The 16,963-nt window shown below is 51.0% G+C and overlaps 2 protein-coding genes across 13 annotated transcripts in view; one reads left to right on the forward strand and one right to left on the reverse strand.

The window, feature by feature from the left end:
- The window catches only part of Car5a (carbonic anhydrase 5A), a 29,809-nt gene extending 20,317 nt beyond the window's left edge, over positions 1 to 9,492 (reverse strand). The window contains exons 1-2 of the mRNA NM_019293.3: positions 9,302 to 9,492; positions 2,849 to 3,046 (exon numbers count right to left, since the gene is read on the reverse strand). Of these exons, the coding sequence (NP_062166.1) occupies positions 2,849 to 3,046; positions 9,302 to 9,440 (337 nt within the window). The 5' untranslated portion in view covers positions 9,441 to 9,492. The remainder of the gene's footprint in view (positions 1 to 2,848; positions 3,047 to 9,301) is intronic.
- A 4,930-nt stretch (positions 9,493 to 14,422) lies between these two features.
- Banp (Btg3 associated nuclear protein) overlaps positions 14,423 to 16,963 on the forward strand; it is a 77,870-nt gene continuing 75,329 nt past the window's right edge. For 6 of the 12 annotated variants that reach the window (XM_063277948.1, XM_006255752.5, XM_006255756.5 and 3 more), the window contains exon 1: positions 14,423 to 14,548. The gene's annotated coding sequence lies outside the window, so the exon portion shown is untranslated. The other 6 variants (XM_008772601.4, XM_063277946.1, XM_063277947.1 and 3 more) reach the window with 4 other exon arrangements.

Below are 16,963 nucleotides of genomic sequence, written 5' to 3' on the forward strand. Positions count from 1 at the left end.
CCTCTCAGGCGCACATTTTGCTTCGAGTCAGGGTCACCCTTAGGTTGGCTACACACTGATGGGAACCACTGTGCTTGGCTCATGCCTGCTTGGCCACCAGCAGTGGGACACGGTGCAGTCGCCAGGACTATTGACAGAACTCTCTTCTCCTGGTGCTCTTTTGGGAGGTGGTGCTCAACCGAGGCCACTCATTTTTGTTACCTCTAGGAAATCCACCCAGGGAGTCATTTGTCACTCACTCTGGACCCTGCCGTGTCTGGGCTTTCCCTGATTGACACCAACTAAGTTCCCTCTTCTGTGCTTAAAACAGCTGTGGTTTCTGCAGTGAGCAACCAAAGGAAGTCTGAACTGACAGGACAAACAGCTCCCAGAAAAAAGAGCCTGAGAGCAAAGGCCTAGAACATCCAGTAACTTTAGCGCTGGGGAGGTAGAGGTGGGGAGGTAGAGGCAGGAGGACCAAGAGGTCAAGATCAAGAGGTGAGGCTAGTCTTGGCTACTGCAGACCTTTGTGTCTTAGGGGTGGGAGTGGGTGAGGTGGGGGTGGGCAGCAGTGGTGGTAGGTTAGGGATGGGGGGATGTGTGTGTGTGAAGAGTGAAATCAGGGGTGCGAGATGGAGAGGAAGGGGAGCAGTAGAGTGTGGTAGATGCCACCAGCCAGTCCTAGTCCTCAGAATGGCTGAGAATTATCTTCCAGCTCCACCACCCAAGACTCCGCCCTGGAACAGCTTGCAACTACACCCAGGAGAGTAGTAAGCCTGCAGGATGTGACTCTTATGCCCCTGCCCAGCCTGAGAAATCCCCCTGTCAACCGTCACCAGCCTTCACTGGTCTGTTTTTCCTTCTGTCCCAGGATGGGAAAGGTCCTACTCTATCCCTGATTTCATCCTCAGAACTCAGGTGACTGCTGGTCACACACCAGACACACACACACACACACACACACACACACACACACACACCCGTCTAGTGAGCCCCATGTCCCAGCCCGGCTCAGGCTCCCCTTCCTCGTTGAGTCTGTGACGTCATGGAAGACAAGAATGGCAGCTGTGTTGCTGGTAGATTCTCGAGACCCAGTACCTCACAGAAGCAACTTAAGATTTGCTCTGGGTTGGGGTTGGGGATTTAGCTCAGTGGTTAGAGCGCTTGCCTAGCAAGCGCAAGGCCCTGGGTTCGGTCCCCAGCTCCGAAAAAAAAAAGACAAAAAAAAAAAAAAGAGATTTGTTCTGGGTTAACTTTGGCTGGCAATTTTCAGAGGGTACAGTGCATGGTGTCAGGGAAGGGTGGCAGAGCAGCTCTGAGCTGGCAGGGGAGCTCTGGGATAGCAGAGCAGCTCTGAGCTGGCAGGAGCACAGAGGAGAAGGGACTCAGGTCTGGGGAGATGGCTCATCCACACAAGTCTGAGGACCTAATCCTCAGAACTCACATGAAAAGCAAGGTATGCTGTTGGTGCATGCAATCCCAGTTCTAGAGAGGCAAAAGGAGGAGGTAGGCTGGAGCTGAGGCTTGCTGGACTGCCAGCCTCGCCTCTTGGGTGAGTCTCAGGCCAATGCAAGATCCTGTCCTTCAAACATCAAGGTGGAATGAAGTGGAAACTTTTGGGGTTCTTTGGAAAGTCAGTTAAGTCAAATGATGTTTTGCTGGGGCACCCAGGTGAAAGGGTGTTTTGCTAATGCAGACATGCGAATGGACGCATGATGTTCTGAAGGAATATAAGTATGACCCCCTGACAGTGGACGACGCTGGATGGTAGTGGTTCACCTTACCATTCTTTGCTGGTCATGGTTTGTCGAGAGTTCACAGAGAGCATCAAAAAACTTCTGGTGGTTTTCTGGTGGCTCCTTGCCGCTTCTGTGGATGGGCCAATTGGCAGAGTGAAATGGAAGTTTCTAGATGTGTCAGCAGACTCACGTGGAGTTTTGCTAACACAGACTCATGGTGTTTGGCTGAGACAGGACCCATGGTGGACATATGATGTTTGGAGGGGGGTATAAATAGGACTCAACGGATGGTGTGACAGCGTGCTCTGCGATGCTTCACTGGTCTCGTGTCTTCATCTTCACTGGTCTTCATTTTGTTGAGAGAGGCACGGCAGAGGGCATCTTCTGATTTGCTGATTTGTTGATTTGGTGGAGGCCTGGCTGTTTCTGCTGGATCTTGCCACCGCTGCTGATTTGTGTTTGTTATCCTGACGCTACTGAACTGGCCTGCCAAATGGAGATTGGAATCGCAGGAAGGAACTACTCCTAAACAGCCTACAGCAAAGCCTCTCGGTTTCTCCCGGGTCAACCTGCCGTTGCGGATTCGTGAATGGTGTTTGCAAGTGGATTGAGTGTTGCCGCTGAATCCTGTGAACTGAACTGCTGATATCCTGACGACACAGATTAGATTCGCTCCAAAGAACTGTTTGTAAACAGGTCTGCCTCCTTCTGTGCTTTATTAACCTTTCCTTTCTGCTACCTCTGGTGGGTGTGGGCTAGAAGCGAGGTTGAAACATTTAAGAACCCTTATTAAAAGAAGGTTTTGAAAAATCTAGGCCAACAGTGGAGGGTTCCTGAGGATGACACATGAAGTTGATCTCTGGCCTCTGTATGCACAGGCACACCTACACACACACACACACACACACACACACACACACACACACACACACACGGGTAGGAGGGAGTAGGGGGATTTGGGGATAATATATGGCCCAACACTTACCAGGTTACCCACTTCCTCCGGAGAGGCCCTATCTCCTAACCGCAATAAGCAGAAACATCCGTGGGGACTAGGTATTTAAGTGCTCCAGCCTACAGGAACATTTCAGATTCAAATGTTGACCGCTGTGATCCCAACCCACGCTCACCTGACTCCTCACAGGAATCGTCAAACTCCACCTGGAAGAAGTAACCAGTGTTCCAGAGGTATCTGCAGGACGCAGCATCATAGGAGACCCTGAGCGGTGCCAGCTTCGGGTCATAGACACTATCCGTCCACTGGATATTAATGGGAGACTGCTGGGTGCCTCCCGGTGAGGACACTGGGCCAGTCCAGAGAGGGTGCCCTGGAGACAGAGAGGGGTCAAGACTGAAGGGCCAGTAGGGCAGGTGTGAAGCCATAGAGACCCCGAGGACCCAGCTCTGAGAAACAAACCCAGTAGGGACCCAGGGACCTTCTGCTAATCAACTCTGAACTGTGTGTCAGCTCTTGGCTCATTCACCTAGTCTGTGCCTATGTGACCTCCACTTCTGTGTGCACCTTGTCTAGCACAGTGGTTCTCAGCCTTCCTATGCCGTGACCCTTTAATACAGTCCCTCACGTTGTGGTGACCTCCAGCCATAAAATTAGTTTCATTGCTACTTCATAACTGTAATTTTGCTACTATTGTGAATCATAAGGTAAATATTTGATACTCGACCCTTATCAAAGGGTTGTTTGATCCCCCCAAGGGGGGTGTGACCCATGGGTTGAGAACCACTGGTCTAGAGCGTGACTGGTAGGGAGAAGGAAGGAGCTCTCTCACTCAATTCGGTGATAGGAATGCTGTCCCAATAGCTGCTGTGGGGACAAGAGGGGCCTGAGAAGTTCCAGAGAGCAGCTAGGGTCAGAAGCAGTGGGAAGCTGGGTTGGTGGAGCAGAGATAAGAGATTGTGCGCTCCAGTTGCTTAAAGAGTTCCAGGAAGGGCTGGAGAGATGGCTCAGTGGTTAAGAGCACCCGACTGCTCTTCCAGAAGTCATGAGTTCAATTCCCAGCAACCACATGGTGGCTCACAACCATCTGTAAAGAGATCCGATGCCCTCTTCTGGTGTATCTGAAGACAGCTACAGTGTACTCATATATAATAAATGAATAAATCTTTTAAAAAAGAAAAAAAAAAAAGAGTTCCAGGAAGGTACCATACTTCAGGGGTTGATGATTCGGACCTCCGGAGTCCCAGAACTGTAATGCTGGTAGCTATAAGAAACAAAGGTCCCAGGTCATTGAGACCCACCCAGGAGCTGTAGCATGATGAGATGCTGTAGGATTAGAGCGGCTGCCACACCCCAGGATGCTGGTGATGAAGTTCCAGAGCAATTAACCCCCAACTTGAGTACCCACAGCCACCATCCAGTGGCTGTCATGGCTTGGAGCTGTAAGCGTCTGGGACAATCAGCCTAGTGTGTAGACCTTGGCACTTAAGGGCCTGGGGCTGCCAGCCTCCTTGTGCCTGCTCAAACTATCTGTTTGAGTGGAGTGGAAGTATCCCAACAAGTTGGTTGGTGACAGCCCCATGGGTGACAGATGTGGAATGTGCTCTGGTTCTTGTGCCTGTCTCACAGTCCAGCAAAGATGTGACCCGTCCCCGCCACCCCCACCTTGGGATGATGCTTAAATCTGCCTCCCAAGCTGGGCCCAAAGAGCTCTTCAGGCTGCTTCTGCCCATGTGTAACCCTTTTTGTTATGTGTAACAACTCCAGCAGACTGGAATGTTGCGGCCACCAGGGCTTTGCCTGTGTGTCCCTTCCTGCCACTCTAATCCAAAATGACACCCCTCGGAATCTTCATTGACCTGTTATTTTATTTTATAAGTACACTGTATCTGTCTCCAGACACACCAGAAGAGGGCACCAGATCTCATCACCGATGGTTGTGACCCACCATGTGGTTGCTGGGATTTGAACTCAGGACCTCTGGAAAAGCAGTCAGTGCTCTTAACCACTGAGTCATCTCTCCAGCCCTTATTTTCTGAGAAAAAGAAATCTTTCTATGCAGCCCTGGCTGTCTTGGAGCTCTCTACATAGACCAGACAGGCTGGAACTCACAGACGTCCCCTTGCCTCTGCCTCCTGAGTGCTGGGGTAAAGACTGTGAGTCACTAAGCCTGAATTATCTGTGCTCTATTAAGAGGGCCTTGGAGCCAGCACAGACCCTGACTACATCTGGGGTAAGAGAGGCTCAAGAGGTTTACATGCTACAAACCATGCATTTGATCTTCCCACGGGCGGGGAGGGGGTGATGGGTGTTTAACACAACTGCAGAAGGCTGCATTTAAACCAAATGCTTGAGCATCCAAAGGCCCTACCAGAGGCTCTCTTTCACTCTGGCATCTCTCGTTTCCCTGCCTCAGAAACCCAAGGTGTGAGAGAACCCAAGGTGTAGATAATTTAGGACCCATTTGCCGAGCTGTGTAAGTGAGACCACCAAAAGGGAAACATCTGAATTGAGCACAACATCTGCCACCTAATGGGGGAGGGGGAGAGGCTATGCATGCAAAGTGCCAATGCCATGTGGATACACAATGAGTCTCAAGCAATGGCTCACACTGGCCTCCTGTGACCACCTTGCCCAGCAAGGTAGAGCTCTAGCTAGGTAAAGTTGGCCTTGTGGCCCTGCATGCTGGAGCTTGCCTTTAATTCCAACACTGGGAGGCAGAGCCAAGTAGATATCTCTATGTGTTTGGGGCCAGCCTGGCCAACAGAGTGAGACCCGGTCTCAAAAAACATGTCACCATCCTCATAATCACCATCACCACCCTCCTCCTTCTCCTCATGGTTGTTATGGTTAAGTTGGTTTACTTTTCTGGTGGGAATAATGCGAATAAGACAGACTTTCTCGGGGGCTGGAGAGATGGCTCAGCGGTTAAGAGCACCGACTACTCTTCCAGCGGTCCTGAGTTCAATTCCCAGCAACCACATGGTGGCCCACAGCCATCTGTAATGGGACCAGATGCCCTCTTCTAGTATTGTCTGAAAATAGCAACAATGAATTCACATACATAAGATAAATAAGTAAATATTAAAGACAGACTTTCTCTCTCTAATCATTTAACAAGGCTGTGTGGGTCCCCAGTGGACCAACTGTGGCCCGTGCGCAGATGGCATGAACCTACGGTAGATCAGAACCGCTGCCCCAGAACTAGCATGGCGACAAGAGTAAAGACCTAAAAGGACCCCTTGCTTTATGAGCTTCTGCTCTCTGAGCCTGGTGACCAATCAGCAGACACCTGCTCCTTCTCCTCAACCCTCTGAGGAAGGGTCGTCCCCAACCCTTGGTCATGGGATGTGGCCCCTGGCGAGTTGCTTCCATTTGAGATATCGGTGGATATAATATAAACAGGAACATTTTATTTAGTTGTATTTTGTTTTGTTTTGAGACAACAGGCCTTTCTTTCTACATAGCCCAGGGTGTCCTGGAACTTACTATGTAGACCAGGCTGACTTGGAGCTCACAGAGATCTTCCTGCCTCTGCCTCTTTTGGTTGAGCAGGGGTGGCTTTCTGTGAGAAAGTGACATCCCAGCAGGGATGGGAGTGGGCTGGGATGAGGGTGTTGGGGTGTATGAGAAATGCACTGCACAGAAGTGGGCCGCCCACCCCCAGCTGGGATTCGGCCCTGCCCCACCTGAGTGAGCCAAGACCCAAGGACTTGTGAGCCTGAAGAACCTTTTAAAAGGTCTGTGCATGGGCTGGAGAGATGGCTCAGCGGTTAAGAGCACTGACTGCTCTTCCAGAGGTCCTGAGTTCAAATCCCAGCAACCACATGGTAGCTCACAACCATCTGTAATGGGATCCGATGCCCTCTTCCGGTGTGTCTGAAGACAGCTATAGTACTATAGTATACTTATATAATAAATAAATAAATCTTAAAAAAAAAAAAGGTCTGTGCGTAAGAGCCTTTGCCCCAGCACTTTGGAGACAGATAGGTGCATCTCGGGATTTAAGGCCAGCCGGCTCCACACAGAGTCTCAGGCCAAACTGAGAATTCCCTGATACATAGTGAGACCGTGTCTCAACCAAACCAACCCCAAAGACTTCCAGGAGCTGACAATGATTGCTAGTTGGCTCTCCCGGGAGTTAAACCTTTGTGTAGAGTTGTCTGCCTGCCTGGATGTTTGTGGAGAGCGGAAGACAATCTTGGGGGTCATTTCCCAGGTGCCAGTCACTTTCTTTCTTTCTTTCAAAGATTTATTTATTTATTATATATAGACTGTAGCTGTCTTCAGACACCAGAAGAGGTCATCAGATCCCATTACAGATGGTTGTGAGCCACCATGTGGTTGCTGGGAATTGAACTCAGGACCTCTGGAAGAGCAGTCGGTGCTCTTTTTTCTTTTCTTTTTTTTTTTCTTTTCTTTTTTTTTCGGAGCTGGGGACCAAACCCAGGGCCTTGCGCTTGCTGGGCAAGTGCTCTACCGCTGAGCTAAATCCCCAACCCTGCAGTCGGTGCTCTTAACCACTGAGCCATCTCTCCAGCCCCTTTCTTTTCTTCCTTTCTTCTTTCCTTCTTTCCTTCCTTCCTTCCTTCCTTCCTACCTTCCTTCCTTCCTGTCTGCCTTTCTTTCTTTCTTTCTTTCTTTCTTTCTTCCTTCCTTCCTTCCTTCCTTCCTTCCTTCCTTCCTCTCCCTCTCTCTCTCCCTCTCTCTCTCTCTCTCTCTGAGACAGGATCTCTCATTGGTTTGGAACTCACTGATTATTTAAGGTTTGTTGGCCACTGAGCCCCGAGGATCTGCTTGTCTCTGCCTCCCCAGCACTGGGGATTGTAAGATTAGCCTTGGTGAATTTCAGTTGTCCCTGGAACTGTGTAGGCCCAGGCCAGAGGGGGAACACCCCGGTGGCCCAGCAGAATGGCCTGTGATAGTAGCGTCCTGTCCTTCATTTGCACGCAGAGCTGTGCTATAATTGGTCCAGAGCCTTGTCCCACCCACCTCTGGCTGTGTAACTAGTGTCCTTTTGGAGTCAGCTGGCAGACACTGATACCTCCCGGTTCTGTCCTCTCATTTTGCAACACCAGGTCCAATTTAAAAAACAAAGGTTCCGGGGCTGGGGATTTAGCTCAGTGGTAGAGCGCTTACCTAGGAAGCGCAAGGCCCGGGGTTCGGTCCCCAGCTCCGAAAAAAAAAGAACCAAAAAAAAAAAAAAAAAAAAAAAAAAAAAAGAAAAAACAAAGGTTCCTCGTGAGGGGCCTGGTGGCACGCTCCTTTAATCCCAGCACTTTGAGGGCAGAGGCAGGTGGATCTCTGAGTTCAAGGCTACCAGGCAAGTAGCAAATCCCAGGACAGCCAGCGCTACACAGAGATACAGTGTCAGCCAGTAGGGTGGGGATGTGGAAGACTTCTCTCAGTCTTTTGACTGAGCAGGTAAGAGGTGTGTGTGTGTGTGTGTGTGTGTGTGTATGTGTGTGTGTGTGTGTGTGAGAGAGAGAGAGAGAGAGAGAGAGAGAGAGAGAGAGAGAGAGAGAGAGGCAGGAGGCAGCAGTATTGATCGGAGTGCCCATAGCAGCCTTGGGAGGACGGCCGAAGAGTTCCCAAGTGACCGGGTTGGGAGCAAAGCAGTGGTGACATTGGACCTTGTGAAGACAGAAGGTGAGAGGCTGCCAATCTCAGTCACCAGGGAGCTGCCAAACCTTAAGGGCCGAACTTCAGCCAGTGTGGGCTGGACAACTATAGCTGCCGTGGCCCTGTCGTGGACTGAAGATCCCTAACCCTAGGTGCATTCCGGAACAGTAACACTAGCAAGTGCTCGCTGCTGCTGCTGCTGCTCAGGACTGTTCAGAACCAAGGACTACAGCAGATGCCAAGTGCTGGGCTTAAAGCTCAGAGCCACAAGCCTTGGACCTGAGATCCTGAAGCCAGAAAACCCAGGGTGGCAGGCCCTCGGCTCTCAGGCCTTGGGGTTGTGAGCCTCTCCTCTGCCAGTCTAGTCTCTGGGCTTTGGGCACTCAGGGACCAGGCTGCCAGGGCTGCAAGAGCTGCTTGCCCACTTGCCCTCCACGTTATTTGTAATTCTTCAGGCCTGGCTCCTGATGGGAACAGGTTTGGAAGCCTGGCAGCTTCTCGGGCTGTCCCAGGCTTTGCAGACAGAGCTGTGAGGCTGGGGACCACCCTGGGCTGGACAGTGGGGCCTGCGTGCACCAGGCTTTCCTCACTGCCTTCTCCCCCAATGCTGCAGGCAGCATCCATCTTGCCCACCTTGGGGATGAGGAAATGGAGGTGTAAGGAGGCAGGGCATCTACTCAAGCTCTCATCTCTTCACCTGTTGTCTACAGGAAGGGCTCGGGGCCCTTCAAATGCTGAAGCCCAAAATCTTCAGTTTGGGCAATTGGAATGTCCGGGAGCGTCTTAGGACCAGTTAGAGGTTTCGAGCATTGTACTAGCCATTTGCAGTACCCCTCCCTCCCTTTTACCCAAGAACCTGATGACTCACGCGGGGTCATCAGATGCCAGAGACACTGTACAAATCAGAATAGAAGCCATGCTCTGGACCATGTTGCCTCTTAAAGCCGCCTCTAAGACTGCGCCGCCAGCATTAAATCCACCTGGGACAGTCTGAGAATCTACTTACGGGCACAGTTGCTGTGTTTCTCTGCGTAGGAATGCTGGAAGCGCCAGTGCTGTGGCCTTGTGGCACAGAGAGGTCCCATGTGCCTGAGGATGGCTAAGGGCTTGTAGGGGCCTCTCCCGAGCATCTTGGCTCTGAGCATGGCGGGGTGGTGGCCCACTGTCTGCCCTTGTTTTGGTCAGGGCCACCTCGGAATCTGGTGCATCTCTGTCTTTTTGAGGAACTCATTAAAACCTCTGAACCTAGTGGTTAAATATCAACTCTTGCCTGTCCCAGCTCACGAGTGGTGACTGGGGACCAGTGGCCTTGGCTGGGAACAGGCCACTCCGGTTGCCACTTTGGTCTGGTAAACAGCTGAGCAAGCCTACCAGAGAGTTAAACTTGACATGGGTCCCCCAAGAGCAGCAGAAAAGGATGTGAAGGGTGGGTGAGGGCGAAGTCCCTGTCCCCTGTGGTATTGACCCCGTGTTGGGGATGTAGGGCAGGCACAGAAGAGGTCAGAAGAGGGAAGGTTCAAGAGCATAAGGAGGAGTGGAGTCACACTGCCCTGGCTGAGTGGGGCTGTGACTGGGTGTCCCGATGGCTGAGGGCAGTTGGAGATCCCTTGGACCCATCTCCCCAGCCTACATCCAACTTGATTCCAATATATTCCCCTGAGGTAGGGATGCCCTGGGTCCTGCCCAGAGGTTTGCCACCAATACCACCAGTGTCCTTTTCGTGCATGAAGAGACAACAACATCTGTTTGGTGACCCTGGCTGTGACATTTAGATTTTTGTGTCAGCCCCAGGGAGCCCCATTCTGGCTAGAGCAGCCAGCCATCCTTCAATGCCCTTTTCCAAGGGAGCCCATGGGATGGGAAGGCGTATGTGTAAGGTCTTCTATCATGGCTGTTGGCTTAAGATTAGAGTCTGTGGGAGGGTGAAAGGGTCTGATGTCACAGATGCCAGGCCTTATGTCTACATAGACAGATGGCTGGGATGAAGCGCAAATGGGCTGTGGGCCCCAGAGAGAGAGACAGAGAGAGACAGAAAGAGACAGAAACAGAGAGGCAAGAATAGGAAAGGAAGGAATTGTGCTTCATATTTTGTGTTGTTTTTAATTTTTGCCATCTATTGATTAACTGATTGATTGATTGATTGAGAAAGGGTTTCACTGTGTAGCCCTGGCTTTTCTGGAACTTGCTCTATAGATCAGGTTGGCCTTGAACTCACAGAGATCTTCTGCCTCTGCCTTCCAAGTGCAGGAATTAAGGGCGTGCACCCCCATGCATTGCAGTCTGGATTCTTTTTATTTGCATTCAGTTATATAACCAATACATTCATTTTCCAATAGGAATAAAAAAGTCTAGGGGTTGGGGATTTAGCTCAGTGGTAGAGCGCTTGCCTAGGAAGCACAAGGCCCTGGGTTCGGTCCCCAGCTCCGAAAAAAAGAACCAAAAAAAAAAAAAGTCTAAATAACATCTTATTCATTTTGTGCATGTGTATGCAGACACATGTTGAGGGCAGAGGACAACTTGGGGGGGAATCAGTTCTCTCTTCCAACAGGCGTGTCCCAGGTCATCAAGCAATCCTCTTTACCAGGTGGGTCAGTTTGCTGGCACAGATAAATTCCTTTTATTTCTTTAAGCTGGCTTCTTGTTTCCCGTTTCCCTGATAGCCCCAACACTATGGCATTTGAATGTCTGTTAAACCTGCATCTCAGAGTGGTGGCCTGTGTCGGGAGTGTGCCTAGCTGGCAAGCGGCCCGGTCCCACAAACAAAACAAAACAAAACAAAACAAAACAAAACAAAAAAACAAAAAACAAAAAACAAAACCGATACTGAGGTGGAACTGGAAAGGAAGTGCAGCTGTGTGGCCCAGCAGGAAGTATTCAGGTCCATGCAGTCACCATGCTGCTATTCACGTTCTGGGACACACATAAGGAGCACAGTGAACGCCTGGGTAACACAGAAAGGCCAGTCACCCAACCTCTCAACTTGCTACAGTGGGGGTGGAGGGGTTGGCGGAAAGAAGGGGTCCATGGGAGTTTGTGGGTGACTGTCATTGCTGCCTAAGGAGATATGCTGAAAGGTCATGGTGGGAGCAATTGTGGCTCACAAGGCCAGGTGAGTGCACTCTGCACAGGCTCCTGGTCTATGCTCATCTCTGTTCCTTGTGGTGCCAGTTGTGCTGGTCTGTGGTGTGGTACCCTCACTTCCAAGATAGCACCTCCCGTGGCTGCCTGGAAGGTGCTAGCTGGAGGTCCTCTTTGCAGGGAAGCTTGGTGCTGAGTGGGTTAAGGGGAAAGTTTCCAGGACTCAGGAAGTGGACACTACTAATTTCTAAAGACCCAGGCCTGATAGATAGTCTCAGACATTGTGGAATTCTTCTAGTCTAGGAGGTCAGAGGTCAGTGGAAAGGGTTGTTTAAGAAGTCAGGCAGACTCCTCAGTAAGCCAACTTTAAAGTCATGATTGAGCATGCCAACGGCCCACCCTGCTGTTGCTGGGGGAGATCCTCCAGTGACGTTATCCCGTGTGAAGTAGATGAGGGGGAGGTGGCTACCTAAGAAAGGCCTTGGTGTACCAGTTGCAAAGAGAGGTTGTTGGGGGACTGTCACCACAACCTGAGTGGAGGCCAGGATCCATTCATGACAAGGAACTGTGTCTCTGCCCAAGTCCTCATGGTCTTTACCACCCCTCTTCCTCCTCGGTCTCAGTGTCAGGACCTCTCCCATCTCCCTTCTGTCCGATTCTCGGCACTAGCTTCCACTCCAGGCCTCTCTTGTCATCCTAGCTGTCCATGAAAGGGAGGTAAGGAGGTCTTAGTTAGGGTCTTACTGCTGTGAACAGACACCATGACCAAGGCAACTCTTCTAAGGACAACATTTAATTGGGGCTGGCTTACAGGTTCAGAGGTTCAGTCCATTATCATCAAGGCAGGAACATGGCAGAGTCTAGGCAGCCATGGTGCAGGAGGAGCTGAGAGTTCTACATCTTATCTGAAGGCTGCAAGTGGAAGACTGACTTCTAGGCAGCTAGGATGAGGGTCTTAAGCCCATACCCCCAGTGACACACCCACTCCAAGGAGGCCACACCCACTCCAAGGAGGCCACACCTCCTAAGAGTGCCACTCCCTGGGTCAAGCATATACAAAGCATTACAAGGATGTTAGGGTGACATGCTGGGAACACATGCTGTGAACAAGGTTACCATTACTCTCTTCCCTGTGGTCAGGCATTCATGTTCAGAAGTCTCACAACCACAGATTTTTAAAATCTGAGCCTAACTGAAGTGTGGCGGCAGGAGAAAGTGCATCTCTCTAAGAGTCTCTGCTCAAATTCCTCTTAGTTCCTCTGGACTTAGTTTCTGTAGCTTTTCTAATACTACCTACCTTTACTTAGAGCAACGGATCTGGGTCAGTAGGAATTTCAGATCTTTATGTTGGAGACCGCTTTGCAAGATAATTAGGACACAAGGTGATAACAGAGTTTTGCATAGGTCCTAGGGGTGCTCTGTATCTGGAGGTCACTGGGTGCCGAAAAAAGGAAAGGACCCTGCAGGCTAAGGACTTTAGTGAAATCCAATTGAAATCCAGGGTATGATCCATGCAGATTTTCTGTGACTCCTTTACCTTTTGGCTAAGATTGAGTGCAAAAAATTTTCCTTTTTTTTTTTTTTTCTTTTTTTTCGGAGCTGGGGACTGAACCCAGGGCCTTGCGCTTGCTAGGCAAGCGCTCTACCGCTCTACCACTGAGCTAAATCCCCAACCCCGCAAAAAAATTTCCTGAGGTAGTTTTAGCAAACAGGTTGTACAAGGAGGTCACACGGGACTGTGAGAGGGTCCGTGTGATGTATCTGCCCTGTGTGGTATGGGCCCATTGAGGAGTCTGCATCCTAGAGTCCCAGGTCAGAGGTCACAAGGAAGATATGCAAGAGAGAGATTCACTACTCAGAGGCTCTATCCATGGTGATGGAACCTGTTCCCAGAAGAAAAATTGACCTTTCAACGGATTTTTTTTTCTCTCTCCGCATCTCCCCACCCCCCTCCGGTCCCCACTTGCATTCAACATTAAAATTCTAAGACTTCACACAGATGCCCAAAGCCCGCCCTTCTGGCTCCAGCTGCTGCCTCTCCCAGCAATTTCTGTCTCTTCGGACTTCATCCTCATCTCTGTAAATGATAGGTCTCATTTTAACAGCACAGTTCTAGGTTGAAATCTTCAAGACACTCCTGAGGAAAAGTAATCCCTTGACAGAGCACAATGGTTTAGAAGGGCTGTCCCTAGGTCGCCCAGCTGGTAGCTGCACTGAGTCATGGCTTTATTATCGGCACGGGGAGGGGACAGGAAACTTAAAGTATTTTCTTTTTAAGTTAAAATAGCTCCTGGATCCTGGTTTGTGGGAATGCTCACTACGAACATGCAGAAGGAGCCAGCCTGGAAAGGAATATGGACAACAGACTAGGTTCAGAGACCGCCATTAGTGGCATTTCTGGGAACAAATGCACATCGATGCTTCATAGCTCTTATTGCATGATAATGTAAGCATGTCACATATAATCTCTATTACAGTGACAGTGTCCCCGAGACCTGCTTATCCTTAAGGAAGTCAGGCAACTTGCGAGACGATGCCACTGAATGAGTCCGGAACGTCCGAGATTGATCCAGGCCTAGTAGGTAGGACCAGTTTGGGAGCGTACAGCCCATTTGAGCTGCTGTCACTACAAGTCCCAGCAGTCCTCAGGGCAGGGAAGGCATGTGGCTACCAGAATCAGGATGGACTACAAATCCCAGCAGGCAAGTCACAGTCGCTGAGACTACCAGTCCCAGAATGCATCGTGTCCTACACAGCGTACTCTGGGATTTGTAGTCATCAGGGCAGCGTTAGTGTCCGTTCACACCCGTCAAAGAGGACGTACATTCCTCAGATTGCCCACTGGAGTATTTACTGCTTTAGCAAGTAACACAGACATGAGATGGGGAAGTAAGGGCCTATTGAGTCAACTCTTGGTACACGGGAGGACAACTGCGCATGTTCACTGGAGTCCGTCGGCGAAAGCGCGCGCAAGAGGCGCCCAGCGCAGGCTCCGCCCCCTGCCCGACTGGCCCCTCCCTGGAGCCCCGAGCTCAGGGAGCCTGCGCTGAGGGCGCGGCGCAGGCTGTGGGGAGGTGCTCGCAGCGCCTGCGCAGAGCTGCTGCTTCTCTCGCGAGGACGGACGCCATTATCGCATCTCCCCGACAAACACCACGAGAATTCCGCAGCCCACACGGTAATTGCAGCTCCCGCAGCCGGTCGCGCCTCCACTCCCCCTTCCCGCGGGGCGAGAGCGAGAGCGAGAGCGAGATCTCCGTCCGCCCCCGCCCCGCCCCGCCGCCAACCGTTGCCAACGGCCGCGGGCCGCACGCCGGGCTGGGCGGGGGCCAGCGGGCCGCGGAATGTCCGCGCGCCGCCTCCGCCCGCCGGGGCTGCGGGCTCCCGGCTGGGCGTGTGGGGTCCGGGGAGCGAACGAGCGGGCGAGGCCCGACGGCCGCGCTCGCGTTCGGCTCCGGAGCCTCGGCGCCTCCCGGGCCCGCGCCCGGCGCCCCTGTCACGGCCGCCCAGTCTGTCAGTGCAGGGCCTCGCGCGGTGCTCCCGGGTCCTGCGCGCCGCCCTGCCGCCTAGGTGGCCCCATCTCCCGGCAGTTCTTGGCGCTCTGCCCCGGTAGGGTGGCTTCGCCCTGGCTGGCGCATCCGCCTCTGCTCTGCTCTCTGTTTACATCGGGGCTGATAACTGGTGCTCGCTTCCCCACCTAGCGTCATGTCCCCGTCCCGCACAGCCTTGCTTTTATCCCTTGTTGTTTGTAGTGGCCTTTGTTTCTCTGCTCCTGGTGACAATGTAACTTCTCGAAGATAGTGTTAAATCTTCGACTTCACTCCACCTCCTCTCTGCCTTTTTCTAATCTGGGGTAGTGACTTTTAGGCCCGTCCAGGTAGGTCCAGCTGTCTTTCTTTGCACGCCTGGTTAGTTCAGGACACAGTGTTTCAGTCTGCTTTCTTCTCAGTCCTTAGGGAGCTTCTGCCAAGTACTTCCTTTCTGGTAACTGTTTCCTCCCTGGAAGGTTTTAAGGTCTCCTTGGCATTGGAACAGTTTTACAGTTCACAGGTATGCTCAGTAGGTGTGTCCTTGAGCTCTGGGAGATTTTCCCAAGAGAATTTGTCCCCCCACCCCGATTTTCTTTTTTCAGGGATTCCTGCCATGTGCGACACACATTTGGGTACACTACTTGAGTTTCTTCATCTTTCTATTCCAGGAAAGAGCTTCAGTTTATCTTTAAGCCCTAATATTTTAAGTTTTGTTCTGTGCATTGGCCCAGGACTTTAATGCCAGCACTTAGGAGACAGAGGCAGGTGGATCTTTGCAAGTTTGAGGCCAACCTCGTTTACATAGTGAGACCCAATGGTGGGGGAGGGGGAGTGGTGTATCCATAATCAAAATTGAAGTTTCTGGGGTTGGGGATTTAGCTCAGTGGTAGAGTGCTTGCTAGGGTTCGGTCCCCAGCTCCGAGAAAAAAAAAAAAAAAAGACAAAATTGAAGTTTCTGAGCAGAGCGCAATGGCACACACTTTTAGTCCCAGCACTTGGGAGGCAAATGCAGGCTGATCTCTTAAGTCTGAGACCAGCCTGGTCTACAGACTGAGTTCACAGCCAGAGCTACACAGAGAAAAGCGAAACAACAAAAAAAAAAAAAATTTTTTTTTCCTGAATGTATTTGTTTTTTTCCTTTTATTCAGTAGTTTGTTTCATCAATACGTTTTCTCCTTTGGGCTGAGGAAACTATTAGGGGTTCTTTTCAGTTCTCTGATTTCTTATTTAGTATCACTTTTGAGGAGTGGATGGTAAGTGTTAGCTTCTTGCTTTGGATGGCAGGGCCTCCACTAGTGCTAATTATAATTGCTTAAACTTAGACCTTAAGGTAAGAGGAAACTGGCAGGGGACCCAGGGTCTGTGGAGAAGGTTTTTAAAATGGTTTTTTCCCACTAGTATCTGCCAGAGCTTCTTACCTAGAGACTTGGAGGAGCACATAGCAGACACCTTCTATCTGGGCTGTTTATCTGTCTTCAAGGGTCTCCCTTTGCTCGGAAGCTGCTGTGCTTGGCTCTGAGGTGGCTGTGGAGACTGCCCCTGATGAGGCCGGGAGCCCCACTCCTGTGTTCCCCAAGCTGTCTAGATGAGCTCCTCTGTCAGGAACTGAAGGCTTGCTGTGTACTGTTTTCTTGTGAGTTTATTGTACTCTCGGAAGTATTTTGATGGGGTAAGCGGAGATTGTTTTCAAGGCCACTTACCTGGAACAGGAATTTAATTTTAGAGCCTGTTGTCTTCAGATAATTTCTCTCCTTACATTTTTGGGTTTTGTAATGGATGTGTGCCAGATCATGGTCTCTGTGGTTGCCTCCAGTTGAATGGATGGTTCTTCCGCTCTGCTATCTTGGTAGGGCACCAGGATGCAGGAGACTGGTCAGACACTGAGATTAGGCCCTTCAGTTTAGCTGCTTCACTGTCTAGTTGGGTTAGTGCAAGCAGCTAGCATATCATGGTTCACTGATCAGAGGTGAGCAGTGCAGTGTGTGCTGTACCCATAGCACAGGGATAGCAAGGCCAAGCATTGGGCTGGTACACTTGCAAGTTTTGCTTAGTGAAGTAGGCTG

The sequence above is a fragment of the Rattus norvegicus genome, chromosome 19 (genome assembly GCF_036323735.1).
Source record: "Rattus norvegicus strain BN/NHsdMcwi chromosome 19, GRCr8, whole genome shotgun sequence".
Lineage (NCBI taxonomy): Eukaryota > Metazoa > Chordata > Mammalia > Rodentia > Muridae > Rattus > Rattus norvegicus.